This window comes from Rhincodon typus, chromosome 6 (genome assembly GCF_021869965.1).
Source record: "Rhincodon typus isolate 14 chromosome 6, sRhiTyp1.1, whole genome shotgun sequence".
Taxonomy (NCBI): Eukaryota; Metazoa; Chordata; class Chondrichthyes; order Orectolobiformes; family Rhincodontidae; genus Rhincodon; species Rhincodon typus.
Genome location: NC_063337.1, coordinates 61,628,720 through 61,655,932, shown reverse-complemented (window position 1 = coordinate 61,655,932; position 27,213 = coordinate 61,628,720). Strand labels below are relative to the sequence as shown.

At 40.0% G+C, this 27,213-nt stretch overlaps 1 protein-coding gene across 12 annotated transcripts in view; it reads left to right on the top strand.

Moving 5' to 3' along the window:
• The window catches only part of LOC109929848 (proton-coupled amino acid transporter 4), a 224,773-nt gene that overhangs the window by 10,388 nt on the left and 187,172 nt on the right, over window positions 1–27,213 (top strand). For 11 of the 12 annotated variants that reach the window (XR_007262237.1, XR_007262239.1, XR_007262238.1 and 8 more), the window contains exons 3-7: window positions 1,831–1,954; window positions 9,827–9,917; window positions 12,442–12,530; window positions 23,343–23,438; window positions 26,800–26,884. Coding sequence is in view for 8 of the 12 variants with exons in the window: in XM_048597744.1 (XP_048453701.1) it covers window positions 1,831–1,954; window positions 9,827–9,917; window positions 12,442–12,530; window positions 23,343–23,438; window positions 26,800–26,884 (485 nt within the window). In the remaining 4 variants the exon portion in view is untranslated. The remainder of the gene's footprint in view (window positions 1–1,830; window positions 1,955–9,826; window positions 9,918–12,441; window positions 12,531–23,342; window positions 23,439–26,799; window positions 26,885–27,213) is intronic. The other variant, XM_048597745.1, reaches the window with a different exon arrangement.

Here is a 27,213-nt window from a genome sequence, read left to right as displayed (position 1 = left end):
TACATATATTTACACTTCATCTGTTTCATTAATGGCCTTACAGGAAGGAGATCTGCTTCCTGTTAGCTACGTGTCTCCATGTGCCTGCAGAGTTTCAGCAATGTGGTTGAATCTTGAAGTAAATTTAAGCTTGTAGAGGATGAAAGAATTGAAACCGGCAAGGAGTGCATTGGAAGTGTAATAGAGAGGTAACATGTAGCGTGTTGAGTGTCCATCTGCTGCTGAAACAATGTTAGAGGTGAGCATGAATGTTCTTAGTGATGGTGCAGATACTTGGTTAGAAACTAATTTTGGGCCCAAATATGACACTAGATTGTGAACAGCCTACTTGAATTTCTCACAATTGCCAGTGAGAGAGTTGAAGTTTGTAGTGCGGACTGAAACCAGCAGCTGTTTGGAAGGGGGGGTCTTTTCTGCTTGTCACATTCTGTAAGTCACATTTTTCAATTTGGTATGAGTGGAGTGGTTGAGGAAGGTAATAATGTGGCAGGGAAATATGCAGTTTTAATTTTGTTTTCAATGATGTTGCTGAGCGAAAGAATGCAAGACAAACAAGAGAAGCTTATGGATAGGAACTTTGGGATAAGAGTAATAGTGTAGAAGTGTGAAAGAACCTGTGGCAGATTATATCTCTGGCTGTGCTTGGATAGATAAGAATAGTACTAGGTGAGTGCAAGTGGACACTGAAGTAGTGGCATTAGAAGAGGCTGATCAACTGTGTCAAAAGCTACAGACAGGTTTAGAAGGATGTGTGAAATAGATGACCTTTGTCACAATCACATAGGATGTCGTTTTGTGACTTTAACCTGTTTGGTACTGTGGCAGGGTTCAGACCTGATTGATTGATTGTGATTAACTGAAAAAGTAATTTGTGTTATGTCACTGTCTCCCCCTCGCTGCATTTAGTTGGGAGGAATTGCGCTGCTTTTATTGGAAGTGGGTCTAGTTTGAATGTGTGAATTTTGTTTGCCATATTTCATAGGAATTTATCTTTAAAGACTGACCACTGTAGTGTGATGTGAAGCTATATTTGAGTCCTGCCATTAGCTGCCGCCAACTCATTTGTGGGGTCAGTGATATCCATGAAAGGATAGAATTACCATGATTAATGGCCAACACAGTAAACTGAGCAGGCCAAAGGAAACTTCTGTTCTCGGATGCATAATTTAATAATCTATCTTGTGGACTATTGAAGAATTTTCAAAAGCTGCATTTAGCATAGCTTTTTAAAATCTTTGCATGTTCTTACACTTTCTACTATACGGGTAAAGTTGCAATTATTGCTGTCAAGGGGCATTCCCAATTTTATAACCACATTGTTTTAAAAAAAGAGTGACACCCCTTCAAATACTCGAGTCTTTTTTTTGCTAAATCACACAACCTTCATTTAGCATTTTTGTTTTTCTGAATTGTGAAGTAATGATATTTTTATTGAAAAAAAGCTTTATTGAATTTATTTGGCCTTGGTTCCAACTGATGAAAGACATTTCTCATGCAAATACACCAGCACTCTATTAGCTGTTTTGACCTCCACAGATGCTGCTTGACCAGCTGCACGTTTCTAGCATTTTCTGCTTTTATTTCAACTTTCCAGTTTTGGCAGTTTTTAGTGTACAGTTGATTCTTTCTGAATAAGCTTCACATGTCTTGATAGGAAAAATGGACATTAAAATTTTAAAGGTTAAGGTAAATGGATTTGGGGTTCTTTTCCAATTCTCTGTTACTGGGCATGTTGCTTTTTTAAAATCTGTGGCATGCATGAATCCAGATTAATCAAAGCATACTGTAATAGTGAAAATACGAAAAAAAAATTGTGTATTGCTGTTATAGACATGGACGTTATGAAACCTCTAATAGGAGTGACTCATAGTTCTGAAAGTATATCAGATGAAGAACAAGAAACTGAATTAACAGACTTACAATTACGACAACCTGGTGATGAAGAGGGAATCTCGTAAGTGTTTGTTATCTTAATATTATATTAATGTTTTTAAGTTTTCATGAAACTTTTATGAACTTTTCTTATCTTTTCAGAAACATTTAATTTGCTTCTAGGTATTATACCAAATTAACTGTTATTGTGTCAGAACAGTGAAATGTCAGGCAGTTGTCAGGATCTGATGGCATCTATCCCAGGATACTGAAGGAAGCAAGAGAAGAAATTGCTGTGGATTTGACAGATCCTTGTATGTTCTTTGGCCACAGGCATCATCCCAGAAGACTGCATATTAGCCAACATTGTTCCTCCTTTGTTTAAGCAGGGCATCAGGGACAATCCAGGAAATCATAGGTCAGTGAGCCTTGCATTAATGGTAGGGAAATTATGGGAGAAGATTCTTAGGGACAGGATTTACTTATATTTGGAAAAGAATTGATTTGTTAGGGATAGTCAGCATGACTTTGTGCAGGGGAGGTCTTGATTGAGTCTTTTGAGGAAATGACGAAGCTGATTGAAGGCAGGGCAGTGGATGTTGTCTACATGGACTTTGCTCAAGCATCAGACAAGGTCCCTCACAGTTAGCTGGTCCAGAAGATTAAGTTACATGAATTGGTTAGTTGAGTACAAAACTGGCTTGGTCAGAAGAAAGGGTAGTTATGCAAGGGTGTTTTTCTGACTGTAGGTCTGTTACCACTGCTGTTCCACAAGGATCTCTGCTGGGAGCTCTGTTTATAACACAAATGTTTTGGATGAAAATGTATATGGTCTGATTTTTAAGCTTGCAGATAACATGAAAATTTGAGTTGTGGATTGCGAGGAAGGTTGTCAAAATATACAGCAGGGTATAATCAGTTGGAAAGTTGGGCAGAGAATTGGCAGATGATGATTAATCTGGACAAATGTGAGGTGATGCGTTTTGGGAGGTCAAATGCAACAGGAAAGTGTATAGTAAATGGCAGGACTCTCAGGAGCATTGACATACAGAAGAATCGTGTGGACGTTTATAGCTGCCTTTTAGTGGCAGTACAAGTTGATAAGGTGCTAAAGAAAATGTACAGTATGCTTGTCTTCATCGGTCCGGGCATTGAGTTTAAAAGTTGGCAAGTCCTGTTGCAACTTCATAAGACTTTTTAGTTGGCCGCATTTTGGAGGATTGAGTGCAGTTCTGGTTGCCACACGATAGAAAGGATGTGGAGGCTTTGGAGAGGGTGCAAAAGAGGGTTACCAGGATGTTGCCTAGATTGGAGTCTACTAGCTATAGGGAGAGGTTGGATAAACTTAAATTGTTTTCGTTAAAGCATCAGAGACTGAGGAGTGACCTGATGACAGTATATTTAAATTATGAGGCATGGATAGGGTAGCTAGTTGGAGGGTGGAAATGTCAAATACCAGGGTGCATAGGTTTAAGGTGAGAGGGGCAAAGTTGAAAAGAGATACGCAAGGCAAGTTTCTTAGACAAAGGGCAGTAGGTGCCTGGAACGCGCTGACAGGGGAGGTGGTAGAAGCCTATACAATAGCACCATTTAAGAGGCATTTAGGCAGAAGTACGGACAGGAAGGGAAGAGAGGGATACAGACCATGTATAGGTAGATGTGATTAATTTTAGAATGGTGTCATGGTTGGCCGAGAACAGGCCTTTCAGCATATTGTTTCCTGTGCAGTACAGTTCTAAATTTAGCAATAAATGCCAAAATTCCATTTGTTCTCTCTTATTAACTCAACTAACTTTCTGCAAACCATGCGCGAGGGCACTCAAATCCCGCTGCCTCAAAGCTATGCTGTAACTCTTTTATAGTCTATAGAGCTTCATCCCATAGTGTTGAAGGAAGTAGCAGTTGTGATAATGGATACATTCTTGGTTATTATTCATAATTCTACAGATCCTGGTGAGGTTCCTACTAACTGGAAGGTATCAAATATAACCCCATGATTTAAGACGGAATTGTGAGATTGGCGAACTCTAGATCTGTTAGCATGATGCCCTAGGGAGGGAAAATATCAGAATGCATTATCAATTACATGATCAATGAACACTTAGAAATTAAGAGCAAAATTAATTTGGGTCAACATAGTTATGAAAGGGCAATCATGTTTCATAAACTTAGAGTTTTGAGGATGTTGCTTGTAGCATAGATGATGGAAAACCTAATGGATTTGACTTCGACTCCCTGCAGTGTGGAAACAACAGGCCCTTCAGCCCAACAGGTCCACACCGACTCTCTCAGCGTCCCACCCAGACCCATTTCCCCTATAACCAACCTAATCTACACATCCCAGAACAGAGTGGAATTTAGCATGGCCAATCCACCTAGCCTGCACGTCTTTGGACAGTGGGAGGAAACCGCAGCGCCTGGAGGAAACCCATGCAGACACGGGGAGAATGTGCAAACTCCACACAGACAGTCACTCGAGGATGGAATCGAACCCAGGCTCCTGGTGCTGTGAGACAGCAGTGCTAACTACTGAGCCACCGTGCCGCTCCGTGTGGAGTTTAAACATTCTCTCCGTGTCCGCGTGGGTTTCCTCCGGGTGCTCCGGTTTCCTCCCACAGCCCAAAGATGTGCAGGCTAGGTGGATTGGCCATGCTAAATTGCCCGTAGTGTTCAGGCATGTGTAGATCCAGTGGGTTATAGGGTGATGGGTCTGGGTGGGATGCTCTGAGGCTCAGTGTGGACTTGTTGGGCCAAAGGGCCTGTTTCCACACTGTAGGGATTCTAAACTCTAACGGATGTAGTACATTTTTGGATTTTTCAGAAGACCTTTGGTAAGATCCCTCAGTAGTAGTGAATGAAGGAATGGAATACAGGTTACGAGATATATTAATAGAGATTGAGAAAACAGTGGGAATAAACTGATCATTCTCAAGATGTGAGAATGTTATTAATGAGGTACAATGAAGATCAGTGCTAGGTCCACAACTGTTTATAATCTATATAAATGATTTGTATGTGGCGATCAGTTTAATATTTCCAAATTTGTTGATGACACCAAATTGGGGGTGCATCTGAGTTGAGGAGGGTACACTGAGGCCTTGAGAACTTGGACACATTAAGTGAATAGGCTAGAATTTAGCAGACAGATTATAATGATTACAACTGAACATTTCTTGAATGGTGAGAGGTTGGTAAATGTATGGGTGTCTATAAGAGTCTGGGTGTCCTTTTCCATAAGTCACTAAAAGCTAGTATGCAGGTGCAGACAGCAATTAGAAAGGATAATATGCTAATTCACCATTGATTTCAAGGATATTTGAGTTCAGAAGTAAAGCTGTTTTGCTGCAATTGTATGCAGCCCGATGATCACCTGGAGTATTATGTACAGTTTTGCTGTCTTTGCCTAATGAACAATATATTGCCATAGAGGAGTTCAGTGAACGTTCATTGGGATGGTGGGATAGTCTTACGTGGAGAAATTGAGGACACAGCTTGTATTCTCTAGTCTTCAAAGAATGAGAGGCAATCTCATTGTGTCCTGTAAGAATTTGGTAAGATTCAGTGTGGATATGGATAGGATGTTTCCATGGCTGGTTACTGAAGAACCAGGGATGTAGTCTTAAATGTTCTGCACCTTATCCTAAGGTTTGGGTTGAGAGGAATTTCTTCACTCACTAATTCTTTGGAAATGTCTACCTAGAGAGTTGTGGAAGCTGAATCATTGAGCATGTTCAAGACAAAACAATAGGTCTCTGGTGAGTTGTGATATTAAGGGATATGGAAATAATGCAGTAATATGACATTGATAAGATGATCAGCCATGATCTAGAATGATGGGGTAAGCTTGATGGGCTGTATGACCTTCTCCTGTTCCTGTGTTCCTTAGAACTGAAACTAAGGCTAACTGGGACAGATTGAAATATATGAGAGAAGGTAAGGTAAGTTTAAGAAGTAGTGGCTGTTTGGATGAAGATTAGCTTGAATTTTAAAAGCCTGTAGATTGAAGAAAGCAGAAAAACTTGGTCTCAAATGTTTTGAGATCATGGAAAAGTGTACGTCTCCATTAAGTGCAAAGAGGCCATTCAGATTTACACAATGAATAGTGTGTTCTACCATGTCCGGTTGCAAGTGGAAGTTGATTATTAATAATGAAGCCATTGTGAGAGCTCCAATTAAGACACTTGAATAAAAATGTTTAAGTTTAAATAATGTGCATAGTTTCAGGAGTAGGTGATGCTTAATCGTCTGAGCTTTTGAAGTTGTTGGCCTTATGGACAAAGGAAATGCAGCTGATGTTTCCTACATGAATTTTCAGAAATGATTTGACATGATAGTCATTAATTCATGATGTACAGAGGTTAAAAAAAAATCACAAGTGGGTTTTAAACTTTATTCTAAATTCAAAATTTACATTAGCTTTTAAAAGCAGAAAGTGGGGAATGGCTACATAAGAACTTCTGAGAGTCTGAAATGGTTACAAGTGAAATACTGCGGGAGATTGCAGTTGGGACCTTTTATAATTGATCTGTGATTTGTACGAGGGTATAGTAAACGTGACTTCAAGATTTTCAAATGGTTAATAAATAAGGAGAAAGAGAAGTAATGAGGGAGAACAGATGCAGATTCAGAGGTTTAAATTTATTGGCTCAGTCAGTATATTGCAGATGTAAATCATTTTGGATGTGTAGTTTAAAAAAAAGAAGTACATGTTAAGTAGATTGCTGCTGAAGTATGTTGACTTTGGCGGGGTGGGAGAAGGATCACAAAACACATAGCTAGTTGAGGTCATCGGGCCCAACATGACTCATCAATGCATACAGAATTGATGTTTGTTTATGGGATTTTTTATTTATGTTTTATCCTCATGCAATCACCACAAAGGATCGGGAGGGATTGGGTGGTTAATGGCAAAATTACTTTGCATCAGGTTTTGAAACAATGCGTCAAATTTTACGGGGAGCATCTGGAGTCTTTGGAAATCGCTTCCTCAGTTGGTGGAAGCTGAGCCTTTGAATATTTTTTTAAGGCAAAGAGAGCGAGAGATCTTGATGGATGAGGGAGTGAAAGGTTATCAGGTGTAGACAGGCATGTGAAGTAATTATCTGTGATCTCTTTGAATGGCAGAACTGGTTCAAGAGGTGAGATGGCCTATCCTGCTCCTAATTCATATATTTATATACAATTCTAAAAACTATAAAGGAGACAAAACTGAAGTATATCAAGGTATATACAAGCTGCTGAAGTGGCTAAATATATGACAAATGAAATTTAATGCGGAAAAGTACAAAATGGTATGTTTTGATAAGAAGAATAAAGAAAGGTAATATAAAATGAAACATACAATTATAAGTGGGAGGAGTAGGTGCTGCAGGTGCAGAGAATCCTGCAATTATGTGTACATAATGTTGTGACAGTTTTTTTTTCGGAAAAATGCATACAGGATTCTGGGCTTTGAGTTAAGGCCTCCAGTACAAAAGTAAGGAAGTTATGGTGAGCCTTTGAAATACAGATTCTGCCTCAGGTTGTGTTGTGACTAATTCAGGGCAATGCACTTTAAGAAGGATGTAAAGGCTTAGGAGTGTAGGGAGATTTAGGAGAATGATACCAGGGATGAAGCACTTCAGTTATATTGATAGATTGGAAAAGCTGATAATCGCTTTTTTTAAAGAGTAGGTTGAAAAGACACTGCCCTGTAATGATTCTGATTCTTTGACGTAATGCCAAAGTTTTGCGTACTCTGCTGCTTTCCAGCTATGGGAGCAGGAGATTCGAAGAAATATGAACAGTTAGGATGCAAATATTGCAGAGTTTGGTTTTCAAACAGAAAATTGTTTGGCTACACTTTAAAGTAGTTTGCAAAAGAGTAATTAGAAGTGATTTGTTTCAAGACAAACATGATACAAATGTGTGGGAAAAAGTACTGTGAATCCTTTTGTTTAGATTGAGGAATAATCGTCACCTTCCCTAGGGCAACTAGGGAGCCTTACCAGCAACACCCACATCCTGAAGATTGACAGTAAGGATGTGTTGTATTTTGAATTTGATCAAACCTGTATGTATTTTGTTTACCTGCTGTGAACTAATAACTCATTGATTTATTTGTGATCTAATCACACCGGATGTTCATTTACAATACAGTTATGTGACTAATATAAAATACTACTCTGAAGACTTTTATTAAACAGCTGACTTACAATATTGGACTTCTCTGGTCCACCTTGATATGTAGGCTGCTTAGAATGTTAATGACGGTGATAGGCACTACTGTACCTGAGAAGGTTCTAAATGTGGAATAGGTAGTTTGCCATGGGGCTTATTAATGGTGTATTTGCTTACATATGTGCTTTATACTGTAAGATGTGCAAATTATATGTATTTTAACATTTATTTTGAGGTCGGATTTTTAACTATTGGCATATGGATTTTCTGTGTCTGAAGAGGTTTTATGATTTCTGGAGCATGGTGGTTTCCTTTAAAGTACTGTATGAGAGAGAGACCCCTGGAGGGTAATGGTTTTTGTTTACATTCCAGGAGTTCATGACTTTTTTTTAAAGAAAAGTGTAGTATGTTAAGCATTTGGATGAAGATTGTGGAATTTTTTTTGGGCTTAGGGGAAAAAGTCCAGACCATTTTTGGAAAATCAAGTTTCTTCTTGTTTCAGCTTGGGTAGATCTGTGGTTTTCTTAGCTGAAGCCTAATGTGTAAAGCAGTTACTCTTGTGAAAGGGGCAAGATAGGTTAAAATTGTTAAAACAAGTTATTTTGATAAAAGGAGTTTACTAAAAGTTCCAAACCAGAAATGTTTAGTTAAAGCCCTGAAGGGTTATTTGAATCAGAGTTTTTATACTTAGCTGTATGACAGGGGTGGCACCATGGCTTACTGTTTAGCACTGCTGCCTTACAGTGCCAAGGTCCCAGGTTCAATTCCAGTCTCGGGTGACTGTAGAGTTTGCACATTTTCCCTTGTCTGCGTGGATTTCCGCCAGGTGCTCTAATTTCCTCCCACAGTCCAAAGATGTGCAGGTTAGGTGAATTGGCCATGGCGAACTGCCCTGTAAGTGTCCAGGGATATGCAGGTTAGCCATAGTAAATTCAGGGGTTACTGGGAAAAGATGGGATGCTGTTTGGAGGGTTGGTGCAAACCCGATGGGTTGAATGGACTCTTCCTGCACTGTAGTGATTCTAGATTCGATGATTCTATGAATCAAGGAAGAGGCAATCGGATTCTCATGACTGGGAATTGAAGCCACAGCTAAGTCAAACTCTGTGGGATAGAGAAGGGAATTCTGTGGTGTTTGAGTAATGGGATGTTGTTGGGATTAATGTGTATCTTATTTTGCATTCAAAATTTTTAAACTTAAATTTTACCTTCATTGGCATAACAAATGTCTGTTACACTCTTCTGTAAGAGCTCCAAAGAAAGGTCACTGGACCCCAAACTTTGACTCTGTTTTCTCTCCATAGGTGCTGTCTGACCTGCTGAGTTTCTCCAGTTATTTCTGTTTTTGTTTCTGTTCAATTGTTAAGCTGAAATCTGCAGCATTGCCTGTTTTGAGTTTGTGAAAGACTACCTCACTAAAGCCAAAAAAAAAAATCTCTCAAGCCAGATTTCCGTCTGGAATCTGAGTTCTCCAGTATAACATCAGTTAGAGCCATACCAACATGTGTCTATTTCAGTTATTAAGGTATGTCATTGACCTTACAGGTCCTTGACATGCGCTGACGTTCCTAAACAGAGTTATACAAGTCAGGTTTTTTTTAAACTATAAATTTGATATTTTGTTGACTGTGCAATCCTTTCTTTCCAAAATAATCTTTCTACAGAGGATTCCTCTTCAGTTGATGATTCAATTAAATCAACTTTTTAATGGAACATATAAATTTAATCTTCTTTTTTATTATTTCAGTAATACTGCAGTTTATTTGACAATTTTATGCCCTTTATATTATTGCAGGTTTACCCAGACATTAATTCATTTGTTGAAAGGAAACATTGGAACTGGGCTCCTAGGTTTGCCACTTGCAGTCAAAAATGCAGGTCTTATGGTAAGAGCTAATTTGCATTATTTAGAAGGTCAGTGTCTAAGAGTTTTTTTTTAAACCTTGGAAAGTCCCAGAAATTTATTTGTCATTTTCTTTATTGATATTATATGCATGTGGCAAGATGAAGTATGAATGTGATTCATATTATCATGGTGCACTTTGAGGCAAACAATTAGCATTTACAAACACTTAAGACTTTTGTCCTGTGGTTATCTATATTTTGTATGTGTGCAACTTTTTACGAAATGGTGAATCTAATCTTAATTGGATGACAATTACACAACTGAAAAGGTTAATAGAAGTTGCCAAGAAATTATCAAGAGCTATTGTGGTTACAGCTCACTTAAAGGTGATGTGTTTTAAATAATTGCTCAGTCATGTTGACCGTAATGTTTACAATTAGTCACCAGTGACATTTGGATAAGTACATGGATGGGAAGGGTTTAAGAGAGATACGGACCAAATGCGGGCAATTGGAACTAGTTGAGTGGGCACCATGGTCAACTAATTCCATGGACCAGATTGGGCCAAAGGGCCTGTGTCCATGCTGCATTACTCTGACTCTATGATGTTACCTTTTTCGTTCAAAATTAAATACTACAGGCCTAAAGTGAGTTCAGAAAGCTAAGCTTTCTTCCATGTTCATTTTTAGAATCACTCATTTTCTATACCCATAAGGAAAAGCAGATATAATAACTTGTTGATTCTTTGACCATTACAGACATTACTACAATCAATGTGGGCTTAAGGAGAGGTCACTTTTAGTCACTTGATGAAAGAGTGCCTGATCATTAACCTAACTCTTTTTAGAGCTGTTCCACCATTCAATCATATCATAACTTGCACCCCATTGCCCTTGTCTTCTTTGCCTACCAAAAATCTCTCTCAGCTGTGAATGAACATGAAGGTCAAGCTTCCAATACCTTCTGGCAAGAAAATTCCATGCTCTGTCAATCCTGTGAGAGGGAAAACAATCTTTTAATCTCTGTCTTAAAGGGAAAGTTTTTTTAAAGATTAGCTGCTAGTTTCAGTCTCTTCTGCAGGAGGAAACATCCTCCTGGTGTCCACCTTTATCCAGTTGCCTGAAGATCGTGTGTTTCTACAAGATCACTTTCTGTCTCCTGAACATCTGCAACCTTTTTATAAAATCGTAAATAAGGAATGAGTTGAGTAAATATTCTCTGAACTAATTCTAGTGTAACTTTATTCTTTGTTTTTCTAAAGAACACACCAAACCTGTTCACAGTACTCCAGATGTACCAACATCAATAAGTGCAGTAAAACTTCTGTATGACTCTTGATTCCTTGCAATAAACAACAGCATTGCATTTGCCACCCTAATCACTTGGCTACCTGCATGCAAATTTTGTGATTCTGCTGCCAGATACCTTGAACCCTCTGTACCACTCAGTTCTGCAATCTCTCTCCATTTAAATAGTATCAGCTTTTCTGTCTTTATAACAGAATGGGTAAGTTCACATACACAAATGGTATACTCTATTTGCCAAGTTTGTTGCCCATTCACTTAAACTGTTTGTATCCCTTTGCAGACACTTGACCACCTCTTGTTCTGACATAGAAACATTGAAGATAGGAGCAGGAATAGGCCATTAAACCTCTTGAGCCTGCTCTGCTATTCCTTACGATCACGGGTGATCATTGAGCTCAATACCCTAATCCCGCCCTCCGCCACATATTCTTTGACCCCTTTTTTTAGTCTCCCTCTTGAGAACATATGATATTTTGGCCACAACCTCTTTTTGTGAGTGAATTCCACAGGCTCATCACTCTGGATAACTTAGTTTCCTATCTATCTTGGTGTCATTGACAAATTTAGTTACTATACGTTTAGTACTGTTTATTGATATAGTCTTTAGTTACAGCTTGTTTCCTGAAAAAGACCTATTTATCCTTACGCTGTCTTCTGTTAGTTGACAAATCCTTCCAGCTAATATGTTACCCCCTTAAATGACCTTTTTTCTGAAGAATGGTCTAGGCCCGAAACGTCAGCCTTCCTGCTCCTCTGATGCTGTGTTCATCCAGCTCTACACCTTGTTATCTCAGATTCTCCAGCATCTGCATTTCCTACTATCTCCTACAAATTAGTGTCTGCTGTTAAACCTTGTTCTGTCTCCTATCACTGAGCCAAATTTTCTAACCAGGTCAGTAGTTTGCTACAACTCCATGAACTTAAGTTTCAACTCACACAGCTTATTTCGAAGAACTTTACATGGACTTCCAGAAAGCACTTGTTAATGTTCAGAAATTCTCTCCTCTCCCTTAGCTAACATCTTCATAAATTTCAATCAGGTTTATTAAGCATATCCATGCCAGATCTTTTTGATCAGCTGACATTTTACCTTTCAATCAATGATATTAACACTTCTTATTTGAGCTTGATTGCAACTTGCGCTATATTGAAATTGAATAACAACCGAATGTTGATTTATAAGTTACAGAATAGATGAATTTGTAAATATATTCACTGACATTACAAATTCCTCTTAAAACACTGTGTCTCTTTCAGCTAGGACCGGTCAGTCTTGTGCTCATGGGAATTGTGGCAATTCATTGTATGCATGTTGTAGTCCGCTGTAGTCATCACTTCTGTCAAAGGTAAAACTCAATTTATTTTAAAAAGGCTTTTTTGTTTTTAGGTATTCTTTTGTGCAGTTAGGTAACTAATACTTCTATCAGTCCTGCAATTTTCACTTCTGCTATCTAAAAGTTATTGATCATGCTGAGTGCTCTCTCAAGTTACCCAAGTGTTGATATCTTGCTGCATATTTCTCGATGTGCTGGTAGCCTGGTCTACTGTAGCAAAAATAATAATATCGCAAGTCTGTGGTTCATGTGGAATAGTCTCTAACAGAAGTCATTGAGCAGCAGTTGTGATGATCAGTCCAAGTTGTTTGCTTCTTTCCACTTCCTTAAACACAGACATTTAGGTTAACTGCTGCCAGAATCTGAGTTTGGGAACTGAACTTGAGACTTGCATGTTCTGTAGCAGGCCAGACAAAATTTGCAGAGAAACAGTTAATAATTAGGACTGAAGACGTTTTGCTAGAACTGTTGAGGGCCAGAAATTTAAAACTTAAATGGTAAAATATTCTGGTCTGCTAGCATCTGGACAAGGAGAAGCCATCCTTTTTTTGAAGAGTTTGATCTTTTCTGTTTTTAGATGCTTCGTTTCTCCAGCATTTTGTTTTTATTGCATGGGCTGTTAAAATGGCTGTTCCAGTTTTCACAGCCCTAACATTTAAATGTAACTCCACAAAAGAATTTGGAGGGTGTCACCAACTGTAACAGTTTTTTTTTAATGTATGTTCCACATGATAAATTTAAAGAGCCATACTGTGTTTACAGAATGGAAAATGGGCCTTCGATGCATCATGTCCATATTGATCAGCAAGCATCTATTTATTCTAATCCCATGTTCCAGCCTGAATATTGTAATATTTCAACTGCTCATTTTAAATGCTTCTTAAATGTTTTAATGATTCCTGCCTCCTCTGTCCTATGAGTGAAAAAAAGTTTCCTCATATCCTCTTTAAACCTCCTGTTCCTTACCTGAGAACTGTGCCTCCTGGTTGTTGACCCTTCTACTTGGGAGAAAAATTTCTCGCGATCAATTAAAAATAATCTGCAGGTTTTGGAAATCTGAAACAAAAACAAAGTGCTGGAGAAACTCAACATCTGTAGAGAGAAAGCAAGGGAAATGTTTTGAGTCCAGAGATCTGGAACATCAGCTGTTTTTCTCTGTAGAGATGCTGCCAGACTTGCCAAGTTTCTTCAGCACTTTTTTTTGTTTCTGCGTCTGTACCATATATGCAGCTTGGAACTTTCTGAACCGCAGTCAGACCCTTTAACCTCAACCTTCCCTGTTCTAAGGAAAAGGGCCCCAGCATATCTAGTCTTTCTTCATAGCTGAATCACTCCAGACCAGACCAGACCAGACAACATTCTGGTGAATCTTTTTCTGTACATTTTCTAGTGCAGCACCCTATAGCCTTTTAATCTTTGTATAAGAATTCTATAATTTACATATTTAATTGTGAAATTAATTAAAGCATTTCTTTTTTTATTTAACACTTGGAAATTGACTAATTTGCTCTGATCATTTCCAAATGTAATTGTTGCCAGGAGTGGAGGGTTTGAGTTATAAAGAGAAGGTTGGATAGGCTGGGATGACTTACTATGATGAGCATTTAAATTCTGATTTGGGGGGGAAAAAAGGAAATGTTCCTCTTTTTCCCCTTTTTTCCCAACACCCCAAGCCCCATAAAGTCAGAGTCATACAGCACAAAAGCAGAACCTTGGGTCCAACTTGTCTATGCCAACCAAGTTTCCCAAACTAGCCATTTGGCCCATGTCCATCTAAACCTTTCCTATTCACGTACCTGTCTAAATGTCTTCTAAGTATTGTAAGTGTACTTGCATCAACCACTTCCTCTGGCAGCTTATTCCACATACAAAAACATCCTCTGTGTGGATAAAGTTGTCTTTTTTTTAAAATCTTTTTCTTCTCACATTAAAAATATGCCATCGAGTTTGGAACTCCCTTTCTTAGGGCAAAGACCTTTTGCTATTTACCTTATCTATGCCCTCATGATTTTATGAACCTTTTTTATAAGGTTTCCCTCCCCCTCCCAACCTCCTATACTCCAGTGGAAAAAAGCCCCAGCCTATCCAGCCTCACCTAACTCAAACCCTCCAGTCCCAGCAATATCCTTTAAATCTTTTTGAAACCCTCTCCCATTTAATAATAATCTTCCTAAAGCAGGATGACCAGAACTGAACACCGTACTCCAAAAGTGGCTTCACCAACGTCCTGTACAACTGCAATGTGAAGTCCCAACTCCTATACTTAATAGTTTTGAGCAATGAAGGCAAGCTGCTGAACGCTTTCTTAACTACCCTGTTTGCCTGTGACACAACTTTCAAAGAGCCACTTGAACCCCCCAGGTCTCGTTTGACAACAATGCCCTACCATTAACTTTATAAGTCCTGCCCTTGTTCATTTTACCAAAATCTGCAACACCTTGTATTTATCCAAATTAAACTCCATCACCCACTCCTCAGACCATTTGCCCAATTGATCAAAGTCCCCTTGTAATCTTAGATAACATTCTTCATTGTCCACTGTACCACCAATTTTGATGTCATCTGCAGACTTATTAACCATACCTCCTAAGTTCTCATACAAATATTTATATGACAATTTATGATAAACAACAGGGAACCCAGGACTGATCACTGTGGAATACTGCTGGTCACAGGCCTACAGTCCAAAAAACAACCCTCTGTCATGTACCATCAAGCCAATTTTGTATGCACTTGGCAGGATCTTCGTGATTCCCAGGTGATCCAACTTTATTAACCATTCTACCATGTGGAACCTTGTCAAAGGCTTTACTAAAGTCTATATAGACAACACTTACCTCTCTGCCTTCATCTATCTTTTTGGTCACATTCTCAAAAAGACTCCATGGTCTGTAGTTTCCTTGCTTCTCTTTACAGCCTTTAAATAAAGGCACAGTATTGGCCACCCTGAAGTCCTCTGGCACCTCACCCGTGAGTGTACTTGATACAGATAGCCATGCAATTTCTTACCCGGCTCTGACAATGTCCTGGGATACGCTTTTTATCCTAGAGATTTATCCACCTTTGTTTTTTAAAACCTACACACTTCCCCTTCTGTAATGTGTTTTGAAGACAGCAATGTTTATTTACTTTCATTCCCTAGCCTCCATGTCTTCCCTCCTTTTTGTATTTAGAACAACTGACTGACTGCCTTGTGTTTTTATAGGTGAGGGCTGTAATACCCTTACTGTTCAATTAGTTACTCTGATTTTGTGGTTTCTATTCTTGGTGCTGGTATTAAATAAAAGTACGATATTTTAGGAAAACGTACACCCAAGCAACTGAATAAATACTATAAGAACCAACTAATAGATAACTGCTTGCACCTGAACTGCAGAGATACCAGTACCTGGCAGAGTGGTTTGCTAGTGTCAGTCAGTAGGGTTTAAAATAGTGTGGGGGAGTGGAGAGAAGAGTGGAGGGGCGTGAGAGCGGGAACCAGAACAGTAGGTCCGTAAGTTAAATGACTGAGGTGGAGTCTAGACTGTTGTCGGTAAGACTAAGAAGAACAACAAATAGGGAGGTTACTGAACACAGTGGGAATGGCGGTCTGAGATGTATTTCTTTTAATTCAAGGAGTATGACAAGGCAGATGAACTTACAGCTTAGATTAATATAAATAATTATGAAGTAGCTATTACAGAGACTTGGTTGAGAGAGGGACAAGACTAACAGCTTACTATATTTACTATACGGTAAATGGAAAAGCCCTGTGGAAAATTGATACAAAGAGATCTGGGTGTTCAGGTCCATTGTACCCTGAAGGTGGCAACGCAGGTGGATAGAGTGGTCAAGAAGGCATATGGCATGCTTTCATTCATCAGACGGGGTATTGAGTACAAGAGTTGGCAGGTCATGTTACAGTTGTATAGGACTTTGGTTCGACCACATTTGGAATACTGCGTACAGTTCTGGTCGCCACATTGCCAAAAGGATGTGGATGCTTTGGAGAGGGTGCAGAGGAGGTTCACCAGGATGTTGCCTGGTATGGAGGGCGCTAGCTATGAAGAGAGGTTGAGTAGATTAGGATTATTTACGTTAGAAAGACAAAGGTTGAAGGGGGACCTGATTGAGGTCTACAAAATCGAGAGGTATAGACAGGGTGGATAGCAAGAAGCTTTTTCCCCAGAGTGGGGGACTCAATTACTAGGGGTCACAATTTCAAGGTGAGACGGGAAAAGTTTAAGGGAGATATGCATGGAAAGCTCTTATGCAGAGGGTGGTGGGTGCCTGGAACGTGTTGCCAGCGGAGGTGGTAGAGGTGGGCACGATAGTGTCATTTAAGATGTATCTAGACAGGTACATGAATGGGCAGGGAGCAGAGGGATAAAGATCCTTGGAAAATAGGCAACAGGTTTAGATAGAGGATTTGGATCGGCACAGGCTTGGAGGGCCGAAGCGCCTGTTCCTGTGCTGTAATTTTCTTTGTTCTTTGTTCTTTAATGTTCCAGATTTAAATGTTTCAGGTGAGATAAAGAGGGATGTAAAAGAGGTGGGGGAGCTGCCTTACTGATTAGGGAGAATATCACAGCTATACTGAGAGGGGACACCTTGGAAGGCTCATTCAGTGAAGCCATAAGGATAGAGCTCAGGAATTGGAAGAGTACAATCACTTTGGGATTGCTCTACAAGGCTCCTAACACCCAGTGGCAATAGAAGAAAAGATACTTGGATAGAATATGGAAAAATGTAGAAACAACAGGGTTGTTGTAGTGGGTGAATTTAACTTCCCCTATATTGACTGGGACTTGCTTAGCAGCAGGGCCTTGGATGGGAAAGAATTTGTTAGGTGAATCCAATACACTTTTTTTTTTTTTTTGAAACACTGTCAAATAGTTCGACCTGGGAAGGGGCCATACGAGACCTGGTATTGGGGAATGAGCCTGGCCAGGTGACCAAAATGTCAGTGGAGGAAGAGTTCTGGAATGGTGACCATAATTCTAAGTTTTAAATTACTTATGGATAAGCAAAAACTGGTCCTCAGCTGAAAGTACTAAATCAGGGAGAAGCTAATTACCATAATATTAGGCAGGAACTGGGGATTGTAAATTGGGGGTGGCTGTTTGAGGGTAAATCCACATCTGGCATGTGGAAATCTTTTAAAGGCCAGTTGATTATAGTTCAGGGCCCACACGTTCCTGTTTAAAATAGACAATAAGGATGGCAAGATTTGGAAACCCTGGTTGATGAGAAATTCTGTGCTTAGTCAGAAAGAGAAAGACATATGTCAAGTTTAGGAAATTGAAGACAGACAGAGCCCTCGAAGAATACAAAGATAGCAGGAAAAAGATCAAACAAGGAATTAGGAGGGCTAAAAGGGGCCAGAAATGTCTTTGGCAAACAGGATTAAAGAAAATCCCAAGGCCTTTTATATGTAAACAAGGAGTGAGAGGGTAGGTCCACTCAAGGACAGTGGAAGGAATTCATGCATGGAGGTGGAGGATCTGGGTGATTTTCTTAATGAATACTTTGCATCGGTACTCACAAAGGGGAAGGATGTGGTGGATGGTGAGTCCTGGGAAGGGTATGTCAATATAAAAAAGGAAGCAGTTTTTGGGAGTTTTGAAAAATTTAAGGTAGACTAGACCTGTGGAACTGATGGGATCTATCCCAGAATGCTGAAGGAGGCAGATGAGGAAGTTGCTGGGGCCTTGTACGAAATGTTTTGAGTCTGGCAATGTTGTGATGTGTTGGAAATTGAAGAGCTGCGGTTCAGTGATGAACCTGCAGGTAGTGCAGGAGTCTTCTTGGCTATTTCCCTTTCTAACAAGTATACCGTTTTGGATACCATTGGAGGGATAGCTTCTCAAGGGAGTATAGCAGCAGCAGCAGGCAGGCCTATGGCACCACAACAGACTCTGCTGTACAGTGGGGTTTGGAAAGGTCCAAACGAGCGATAGTGGTAGGAGACTTGCTAATTAGGGTCACGGACAGATGTTTCTGTGGCTGCATTTAAAACTCCAAGATGGTGTGTTGCCTCCCTGGTGCCACGGTCAGGGATGTCTCTGAGCAGCTGCATGAAATTCTTAAGCAGGAGGGTGAGCAGAAGTTGTTGTGCACATTAGGATCAACAACCTAGGTAGAAAGAGGGAAAAAGTCCTGTACAGGGAGTTAGGAAAGAGGCTGAAAAGCAGGATCTCAAAGGTAGTAATCTCTGGGTTACTACCAGTGCCATGTGTTAGTGAGGCAAGGAATAGAAAGAAACGACAGATGAATGTATGTGTAAGGACCTGGTGCAGGGGACAGGGTTTCAGATCATTGGGACCTCTTCTGGGACAGGGGTGACCTGTACAAGAGGAACGTTTTGCATGCACACTGGAGGGAAACCAATATCCTTGCAGGGAGGTTTATTAGTGCTACTCAAGGAGGTTTAAACGAGAGTGGCAGGGGGCTGCGAACCAATTCAGCAGATCAGCAAATGGAGGAATTGAGAGGAAGGTAGGACCAGTAAGTCAGAAAAGGCCACGCAGAGACGTGTAAATGAGCACAATGGTACTAATGGGCTGAAGTGTGTTTATTTCAACGCAATGAGTATTATAGGTAAAACAGTTGAGCTTAGAGCCTGGATCAATATATTGGACTATGATGTTGTGGACATTACAAGACTTGATTGAGAGAGGGACAGGACTGGCTGCTCAAAGTTCCAGAGTTTTATTACTTTAAGTTAGAGAGGAAGGTAAAAGAAGTGGAGTTGCATTACTAATCATGGAGAATGTCACATCTGCACCCAGAGACTACATATTGAGGCAATATGGATAGAGCTCAAAAATAAGATGGATGCAATCGCTCTGATAGAATTATACAATAGGCCCCGATGAGCCACCGGGACATTGAGGAACAAATATATAGGCAGATTATGGAAAGATGCAATGACAACAGGGTTGTCGCAGTGGGTGCCTTTAACTTCCCCAGTATTGACTGGGACTCCCTGAGAGCAAGAGGCTTAGACAGGTTAGAATTTGTTAAGTGCATCCAAGAGTTTCTTGAAGCAGTATGTGGATAGCCCAACTACAGAAGGGGCCATACTGGACCTTGTATTGGCTCATGAGCCTGGCCAGGTGATTGACCTTTCAGTGGAAGAGCTTTTTGGAAACAGTGATCACAATGCCTTTAAGTTTAAAGATAGCTATGAATAAGTGTCAGGACCTTGTGGGAAGGTACTAAATTGGGGGAGGGCAAATTACGTTAGTATTCGGCAGGAGCTAGTGAGTGTTAATTGGGAGGAGCTGTTATCGGGTAAGTCCACGTTTGACATGTGGGAGTTGTTTAAAGACATGCTGATGAGAGTTCAGGACTGGCCTTTTCCAGGAAGGAGGAAGGACAAGGATGGCAAGATATTGGACCCTTGAATAACGAGGGAGGTTGTGAATTTAGTCAAAAGTTAACAAAAAGGCATATGTAATCTTTAGGAAGCTAAAATCGGACAGGGCTCGTGAGGAATATAAGGAAAGCAGGAAAAAACTCAAACAGGGAATTCTGAGAACAAGAAGGGGCCATGAAATGACCTTGGCAAGTAGGATTAAAGAGAACTCCCAAGGCTTTTCTTTACATACATTAAAAATAAGAGGATAACTAGGGAGGAGGTAGGACCACTCAAGGATAAAGGAGGGAACTTGTGCTTGAAGACAGAGGATGTGGACAAGACCCTAAATGAGTACTTTGTGTCGGTATTCACCCAAGAGAAGGATACGGACGATAGTGAGATTTGTGTGGGGCTGCTAATATGCTAGGGCATTTTGAGATCAAGAAAGAATTAGTTTTGGGTCTCGAAGAGCATTTGGAACATGGAACAGTACAGCACAGCACCGTACAGGCCCTTCGGCCCATGATGTTGTGCCAAGCTTTTACCTGAAACCTAAGGTCTATCTAACCTCCACCGCTACCCAATACTATCATCCATATGCCTATCTAACTTAAATGCCCCTAATGAGGCCGACTCCACTACCCTCTCCGGCAATGCATTCCATGCCCCTACCACTCTGAGTAAAGAACCTACCGCTGACGGCTCCCCAATATCTACCTTCACTCACTTTAAAACTATGCCCCCTCGTAAAAGCTCCCTCCACCTGAGGAAAAAGTCTCTGGCTGTCTACTCTATCTATACCTCTGATCATTTTGTACACCTCTATCAAGTCACCTCTCATCCTTTGTCGTTCTAAAGAGAAAAGCCCTAACTCTCTCCACCTTTCCTTGTAAGACCTTCCCTCCATTCCAGGCAACATCCTAGTAAATCTCCTCTGCACCTTTTCCAATGCTTCCACATCTTTCCTGTAATGAGGTGACCAGAACTGGACACAATACTCCAGATGTGGCCAAACCAGGCTTTTAAGCTCGATAAGATCCTAGGGTCCAATGGTACAACAACAAAAAAAAAATTACAGCACAGGAACAGGCCCTTCAATTTCCCCCAAACCTGCACCGACATACTGCTCGTCATAACTGAAACCCCCTACCCTTCCAGGGACTGTCCCTCCATTCCCATCCTATTCATATATTTGTCAAGACGCACTTTAAAAGTCACTATAGTATCTGCTTCCACTACCTCCCCTGGCAGCGAGTTCCAGGCACCCACCACCCTTTGTGATTTTTTTTTTGTTTAAAAAAAAAAAAAACTTGCCTCATACATCACCTTTAAACCTTGCCCCTTGCACCTTAAACCCATGGCCCCTGCTAGCTGACTCCTCCACCCTGGGAAAAAGCTTCTGACTGTACAGTCTGTCCATGCTCTTCATAATCTTGTAGACCTCTATCAGGTCGCCCCTCAAACTCCGTTCCAGTGAGAACAACACAAGTTTTTCCAACCTCTCCTCATAGCTAATGCCCACCATACCAGGCAACAACCTGATAAATCTTTTCTGTACCCTCTCCAAAGACCCCACATCCTTCTGGTAGTGTGGCGACCAGAATTGAACACCATATTCCAAATGTGGCCTAACCAAGGTTCTATAAAGCTGTAACATTACCTGCCAATTTTTAAACTCAGTATCCCGGCCGATGAAGGCAACCATGCCATATGCCTTGTTGACTACCTTTTCTACCTGCATTGCCACCTGTGCACCCAGGTCCCTCTGCCAGTCAGTACTCTGAAGGGTTCTGCCATTTACTGTGTATTTTCCATCTGGATTAGACCTTCCAAAATTCATTAGCTTACATTTTTTCGGATTAAGTCTGTCTGCCATCTCTCTGCCCAAGTTACCAACCGATCTATATTTACCTCAGGTTATTGAGAGAGGTAAGAGGGGAGATTGCTGGGGCCTTGACCAATATCTTTGTATCCTCATTAGCCACTGAAAAGGTTCCGTAGGACTGGTGAGTAGCTAATGTTGTTCCTCTGTTCAAGAAGGGAAATTGGGACAATCCAGGAAGCTATGGACAGGCGAGTCTCACATTGGTGGTTGGGAGGCTATTGGACAGAATTCTTAGGATTTACGTGCATTTGGAAATGCATGGCCTAATTAGGGACGGTCATCATGGCTTTGAGTGGGGCCGGTCATGTTTTACTAATTTGATTGAATTTTTTTGAAGAGGTGACAAAAGTGCTTAATGAGGGCAGAGCAGTGGATGTTGTCTACATGGATTTTAGTAAGGCTTTGAAGAAGATCGCTCATGGTAGGCTCATCCAGAAGTTTAACATATGTGGGATCCATGGTGACTTGGATGCATGGATTCCAAATTGGCTAGCCCATAGAAGGCAGAAGGTGGTGGTGAAAGGGTGTTTTTCGGGCTGGAGGTCCGTGACCTACAGGTGTTCTGCAGGGATTCGCACTGGGACCTCTGTTTGTGATATATATAAATGACTTGGATGAAAATGTAGATAGGTGGGTTAGTAAGTTAGCAGACGATACAAAGATCAGTGGAGTTGTGGATTGTGTAGAAAGTTGTCAAAGGATACAGCGGGATATAGATCAGTTGCAGATATGGGTGGAGAAATGGCAGATGGCGTTTAATCTGGGTAAGTATGAGGTGTTGCACTTTGAGAGCAAATGTTAAGGAAATGTATGTAGTTAATAGCAGGACCCTGAACAGCATTGATGTACAGAGGGATCTTGGGGTTCAAGTTCGTAGCTCCCTGAAAGTGGCCACGCAAGTAAATAGGGTGGTAAAGAAGGCATGTAGCATGCTTACCTTTGTTCGTCGGTGAATGGAGTACAAGAGTCCAGATGTCATGTTGCAACTTTATAAGACTTTGGTTAGGTCACACTTAGAGAATTGCGTTAAATTCTGGTTGCCACATTACAGGTAGGATGTGGAGACTTTGGATAGGGTGCAAGAGATGTTTACCAGGATGCTGCCTGAATTAGAGGGTATAAGCTGTTAGGAGAGGTTAGAAAAACTTGGGTTGTTTTTCTTGAGCATCAGAAGCAGAAGGGAGATTTGATAAGAGGCCTATAAAATCATAGGGTTGACAGTGAAAATCTTTTACCCAGAGTTGAAATGTCTAATACTAGGGGGCATGTGTTTAACATGAGAAGGGGAAATTTCAAAGGAGATGTAAAGGTGGGGCAAATTTTTTACACAGTGAGTGATAGGAGTCTGGAGTGCGCTGCCAGGACCGGTGGTGGAGGCAGATATGATTGATGCGTTTAATGGGACTTTTAGGTAAGCATATGAATATGTAAGAAATAAAGCAATATGGACCATGGGCAGGCAGAAGGGATTAGTTTAACTTGGCATCGTGTTCAGTGCATCATTGTGGGCTGAAGGGCCTATTCCTGTGCTGTAGAGTTCTATGTTCTATATGTTGCAGTGCTAATATTTAACAATTTGTTTTCGTTTTACTTGCAGATTTCAGAAACAAGGTCTGAGTTATGGGGACACAGTCACATTTGCTTTGGAACAAGGACCACTCTTATATCTTCGAAACAAGGCTTCATGGGGAAGGTAAAATTGATGGAATATAACCCACTGGTTTTCTTGGCTCTGTACTTTATATCTGATCGTGGGGGGTGGAATGCAATTGGATGTTGTGTTTTAAAGGAACACAATTGCAAATAATATTTCTTTGTTTTGCAATTTGACAGTTTTATGATCTATCTGAGAGTTTTAGAATGGAGGTGGTGGCCAGGTGTTGTTGAGAGGAACTACATTGATAGGCTATTTTATATTTTGAACAGTAGCCCAGAGGAATTAATTTTGTGCTATGTAAGATTTTTCTCAGTTGATTCTTTATTCTTTCACTGAATATGCGTGATGTTGGTAAGGCCAGCATTTGTTGCCCATTCAGAATTGCCCTTGAACTGGTTGGCTTCTTAGGGCATTTCAGAAGGCAGTTGACAATCAACCACATTGCTGAGTCCACTGTCACATATCAGCCAGATGATGTGAGGACAGCAGACTTACTTACCCAAAGGATATTAGTGAACAAGGTGTTGTATTTTACAACAATTGATGAAAGTTTAATCACTCCCATTGCTGAGGTTTGGTTTTGATTCCATATCTATCAATTGAATTAAAATTCCACCAGCTTCCTTGATGGGATTTCAGTCTGTTACCCTGGGCCTCTGAATACACTATTGCTATGTCACTGACTTTCCCCATATTATTTAAATCAGGCAGCTATTGATTTTCCATGTGAATGATCACCACATGAAAATTTAATATGATAGAGAGCGAGAAACTGTGTTGTAATTTGGATACAAGCCAAGATGTTAATTTTAATTCTAGTATGGGGCATTGGCAAACTTTGTTGTATCAGAATCGGTTCATTTCTAGCTTCTAGCTTTTCCAGGTGCTATTTTTCTGAGTCAACCTTGTTGTTCTTTAAATCTGTAATAAAAGATTTTCCTCCCTAAGGACATTAGTTTTCTCTTAATAGTTTTCTAGTACTAGTTATGAACAGTCAGATTTGTTGAATTCAGTTTCACACATGCTACTGATGGATTTGAGCTGATTGTCTTTGTCTTTGACTTTGTCTTTATAAGGCATAGGAGCCTCAAATCTCAAATAGAGATCCTTGGCAAGGGCTATTTTTGTTGAAGTACTGGCTTTGTGATAAGTGTGATTTAATGGTAGTAGAGTTTCACCGTTTCAAATGTTGAAATTTGACTTTATATTCCCAGGCGCGTTTTTTTTTTTCTCCCCAAGAGCTTACGCTAGAGAAATGCATACAACTGCATGATACTCAAGATTTTTTTTTTGGCTACAAATACCTGAACATTTAAATAAAACAAAAAACTGCAGATGATGGAAATCTGAAACAAAAACAGAAATTGCTGGAGGAACTCAGCAGGTCTGGCAGCATCTGTGGAGAGAAGGGTCACTGAAACGTTAACTCTAATTTTATATCTGCAATATTTAAAGGAACTCTGTGCTTAACTTTGTAAAGAATGTCAATGTTGAGCAGTCTCCTCAAGGTGACCAGCAGACAGCTTTAATCACAGTGGCACCTCATTTCATAGCCTTGAAGATTATGTTCAGCCTTTACACACTCAGTTCAAAAATGCCACCAATTCTCTTATCAAGTTGCTTGATTGACTGACTGTGTCTACCAATTCACCAGCAGTTGTCAGCCAAGAGGCAGTGTATTTTTTTTCATGTCAAATGTATGTATCAGTATAAAGTGGTAAATGCCAGGATTCCTGGAAGTGTAGGGCATGTTAGATGGCATGAATATAGCCATTTGGCTATCAAATCCTGACTCTTCTGTCCCCAGCACCTGTTTCTTTTCAAGCTTTGCCACCATGTCATACTCACTGTTCACATTTTCCAGGTAACCATGTTGGTTAGATGGATTTAGGGTTCCCTATCGTGCTATCTTTCTCAGGGCTTCTGACTGCAGTGTTTATATACCACTGAGCAAAGATACGAAAAAGCTGAATTGTAGAAAGACCACTCAAGACATCCCTTCAAATATAATGTGTATTTCATGCTACTAGGTAGTGTCTTTATGGCTTTGAGTATCCTCGAGAAGGGAAAAATGAAAGGGTGACGTATGTAATTGTGGGATTGCATTAATTCTGAATTCAAGAGAGCTTCTGTTTAATTTTTTTTCCCACTCCTATTGCCCAAAAATCATTTCAAAGATTTCTGATTGGTGAATCATTTTGTAGTTAGTGTATGTTTTGAATTTTAAGCCATCTTGTGCAAACTAGTAGAAGTACATTGGCCACATCAGATTTGCACCCATCTTGCATGCCATCTATATGGTAGTCATTAACCGTACAGCTAGATTATTGAAATGATTTAATAAGTTAAGCACATGGAATATGTATATAGCAGGGAAATCTATTTGACTTGGCGTGTTGCTGTGATTTTGGGCTTAAGATACAATGTTACAGCTGGAGGTCTGTGTACATGTTTGGCGTGGTTGAGTTGTAAGTGTGGATTAACTTGATAAGTTGCACTATGTGGTGTGCTTCCAGAACATTTTCAGAATTCTTTTAATATGCACCATCTTCTCCTGGGTCTCTTTCTTGTCTTGAACTGTTGAGCCATCTTTTCAGATATTGATGGATCTCTGTATTTCCTTCTAAGCTTTCTTTTGATTTTTGAACTCTGCCAACTATGAAGTGTGAAGGCACTTTTATACCATTACTCTAACTTATTTGGCAGAATATGAGTTGATCTTCTCTTTGGACCTGCCTTCATCTCAACCTTTTGAACATTGTCACCTATTGAATGAAAGACTATTCAAACCATTATTTTGTTTGTTGGTGGCATGAAAATGGAGGCTGGTAATGAATGGATGCCTGTAAATATTGGAAAAGACCAGATGATCAACAACTTACCTAACGACTAGAATTTCCTTAGTATTCATAAAGGGATCCATCAAATTTCAGCTTTAGCACAGCTGACAGATTTTTTTTTTCCCCAAGAGGAAATAGTATGGATTCAGACTCTAATCCTCACATCAGCACAGTCGTAAGAGTTGCACTTTTGGAATACCATTATCTGGCTGAGGCATTTTCCAAAACATTGTCTGCCTCAGATGAAGTAAAATATCCCGTAACAATATTCCAAGGCAGGCAAGGAGATCTTCTTGCGTCTTGGCCAGTATTTATTCCTTGGTTTATATCATGGAAAACGAATGAACTCATTGTTGTTTCATGAGATCATGTTGCCATTTTGCCTTACATTACAAGAGACTATGCAGTGCGTGCTAAATTTTTGCGCTGTCCCTGCCCCATGAAAAGTGCTGTATAAGTATTAGTTGTTTTGTTCTTTCTATTTGTTACATGAACGGTAAAGAACCTACCTTTTATAATGATCTGTTTGGTTGACATTGATGTACCTTTCTTTTTAGGGTGACTGTTGAGTTCTTCCTCGTCATTACGCAACTGGGATTTTGCTCAGTTTATTTTGTTTTCCTTGCTGCTAACATGAAACAGGTGAGCTATGAGTGAACAGTTAAAATGAAGTCCAACAACTGAAGTTGAAAGAGTTGATTTACTCTGTGTGAAAGCTGAAGACAACTCTTAAGTCATCTTCCAGTTACAAGTTACACAACTTTTTTACTGCTTAGAATGTCAAACTGGTTTGTTACATTTTAAACTTCAGAACTGCCGCTGATGTTTAAGCAGACTATAGAAAGACAGTAATTGTAAAAGAAGAGAGGTTAACCTAAAATTGATGCATATAATAGGTATAATTTGAATCATTTTATTACCTTTTCATTATTTTCTGACCGGAAGCCCCGCGTGACAAAGTAGCATGCACA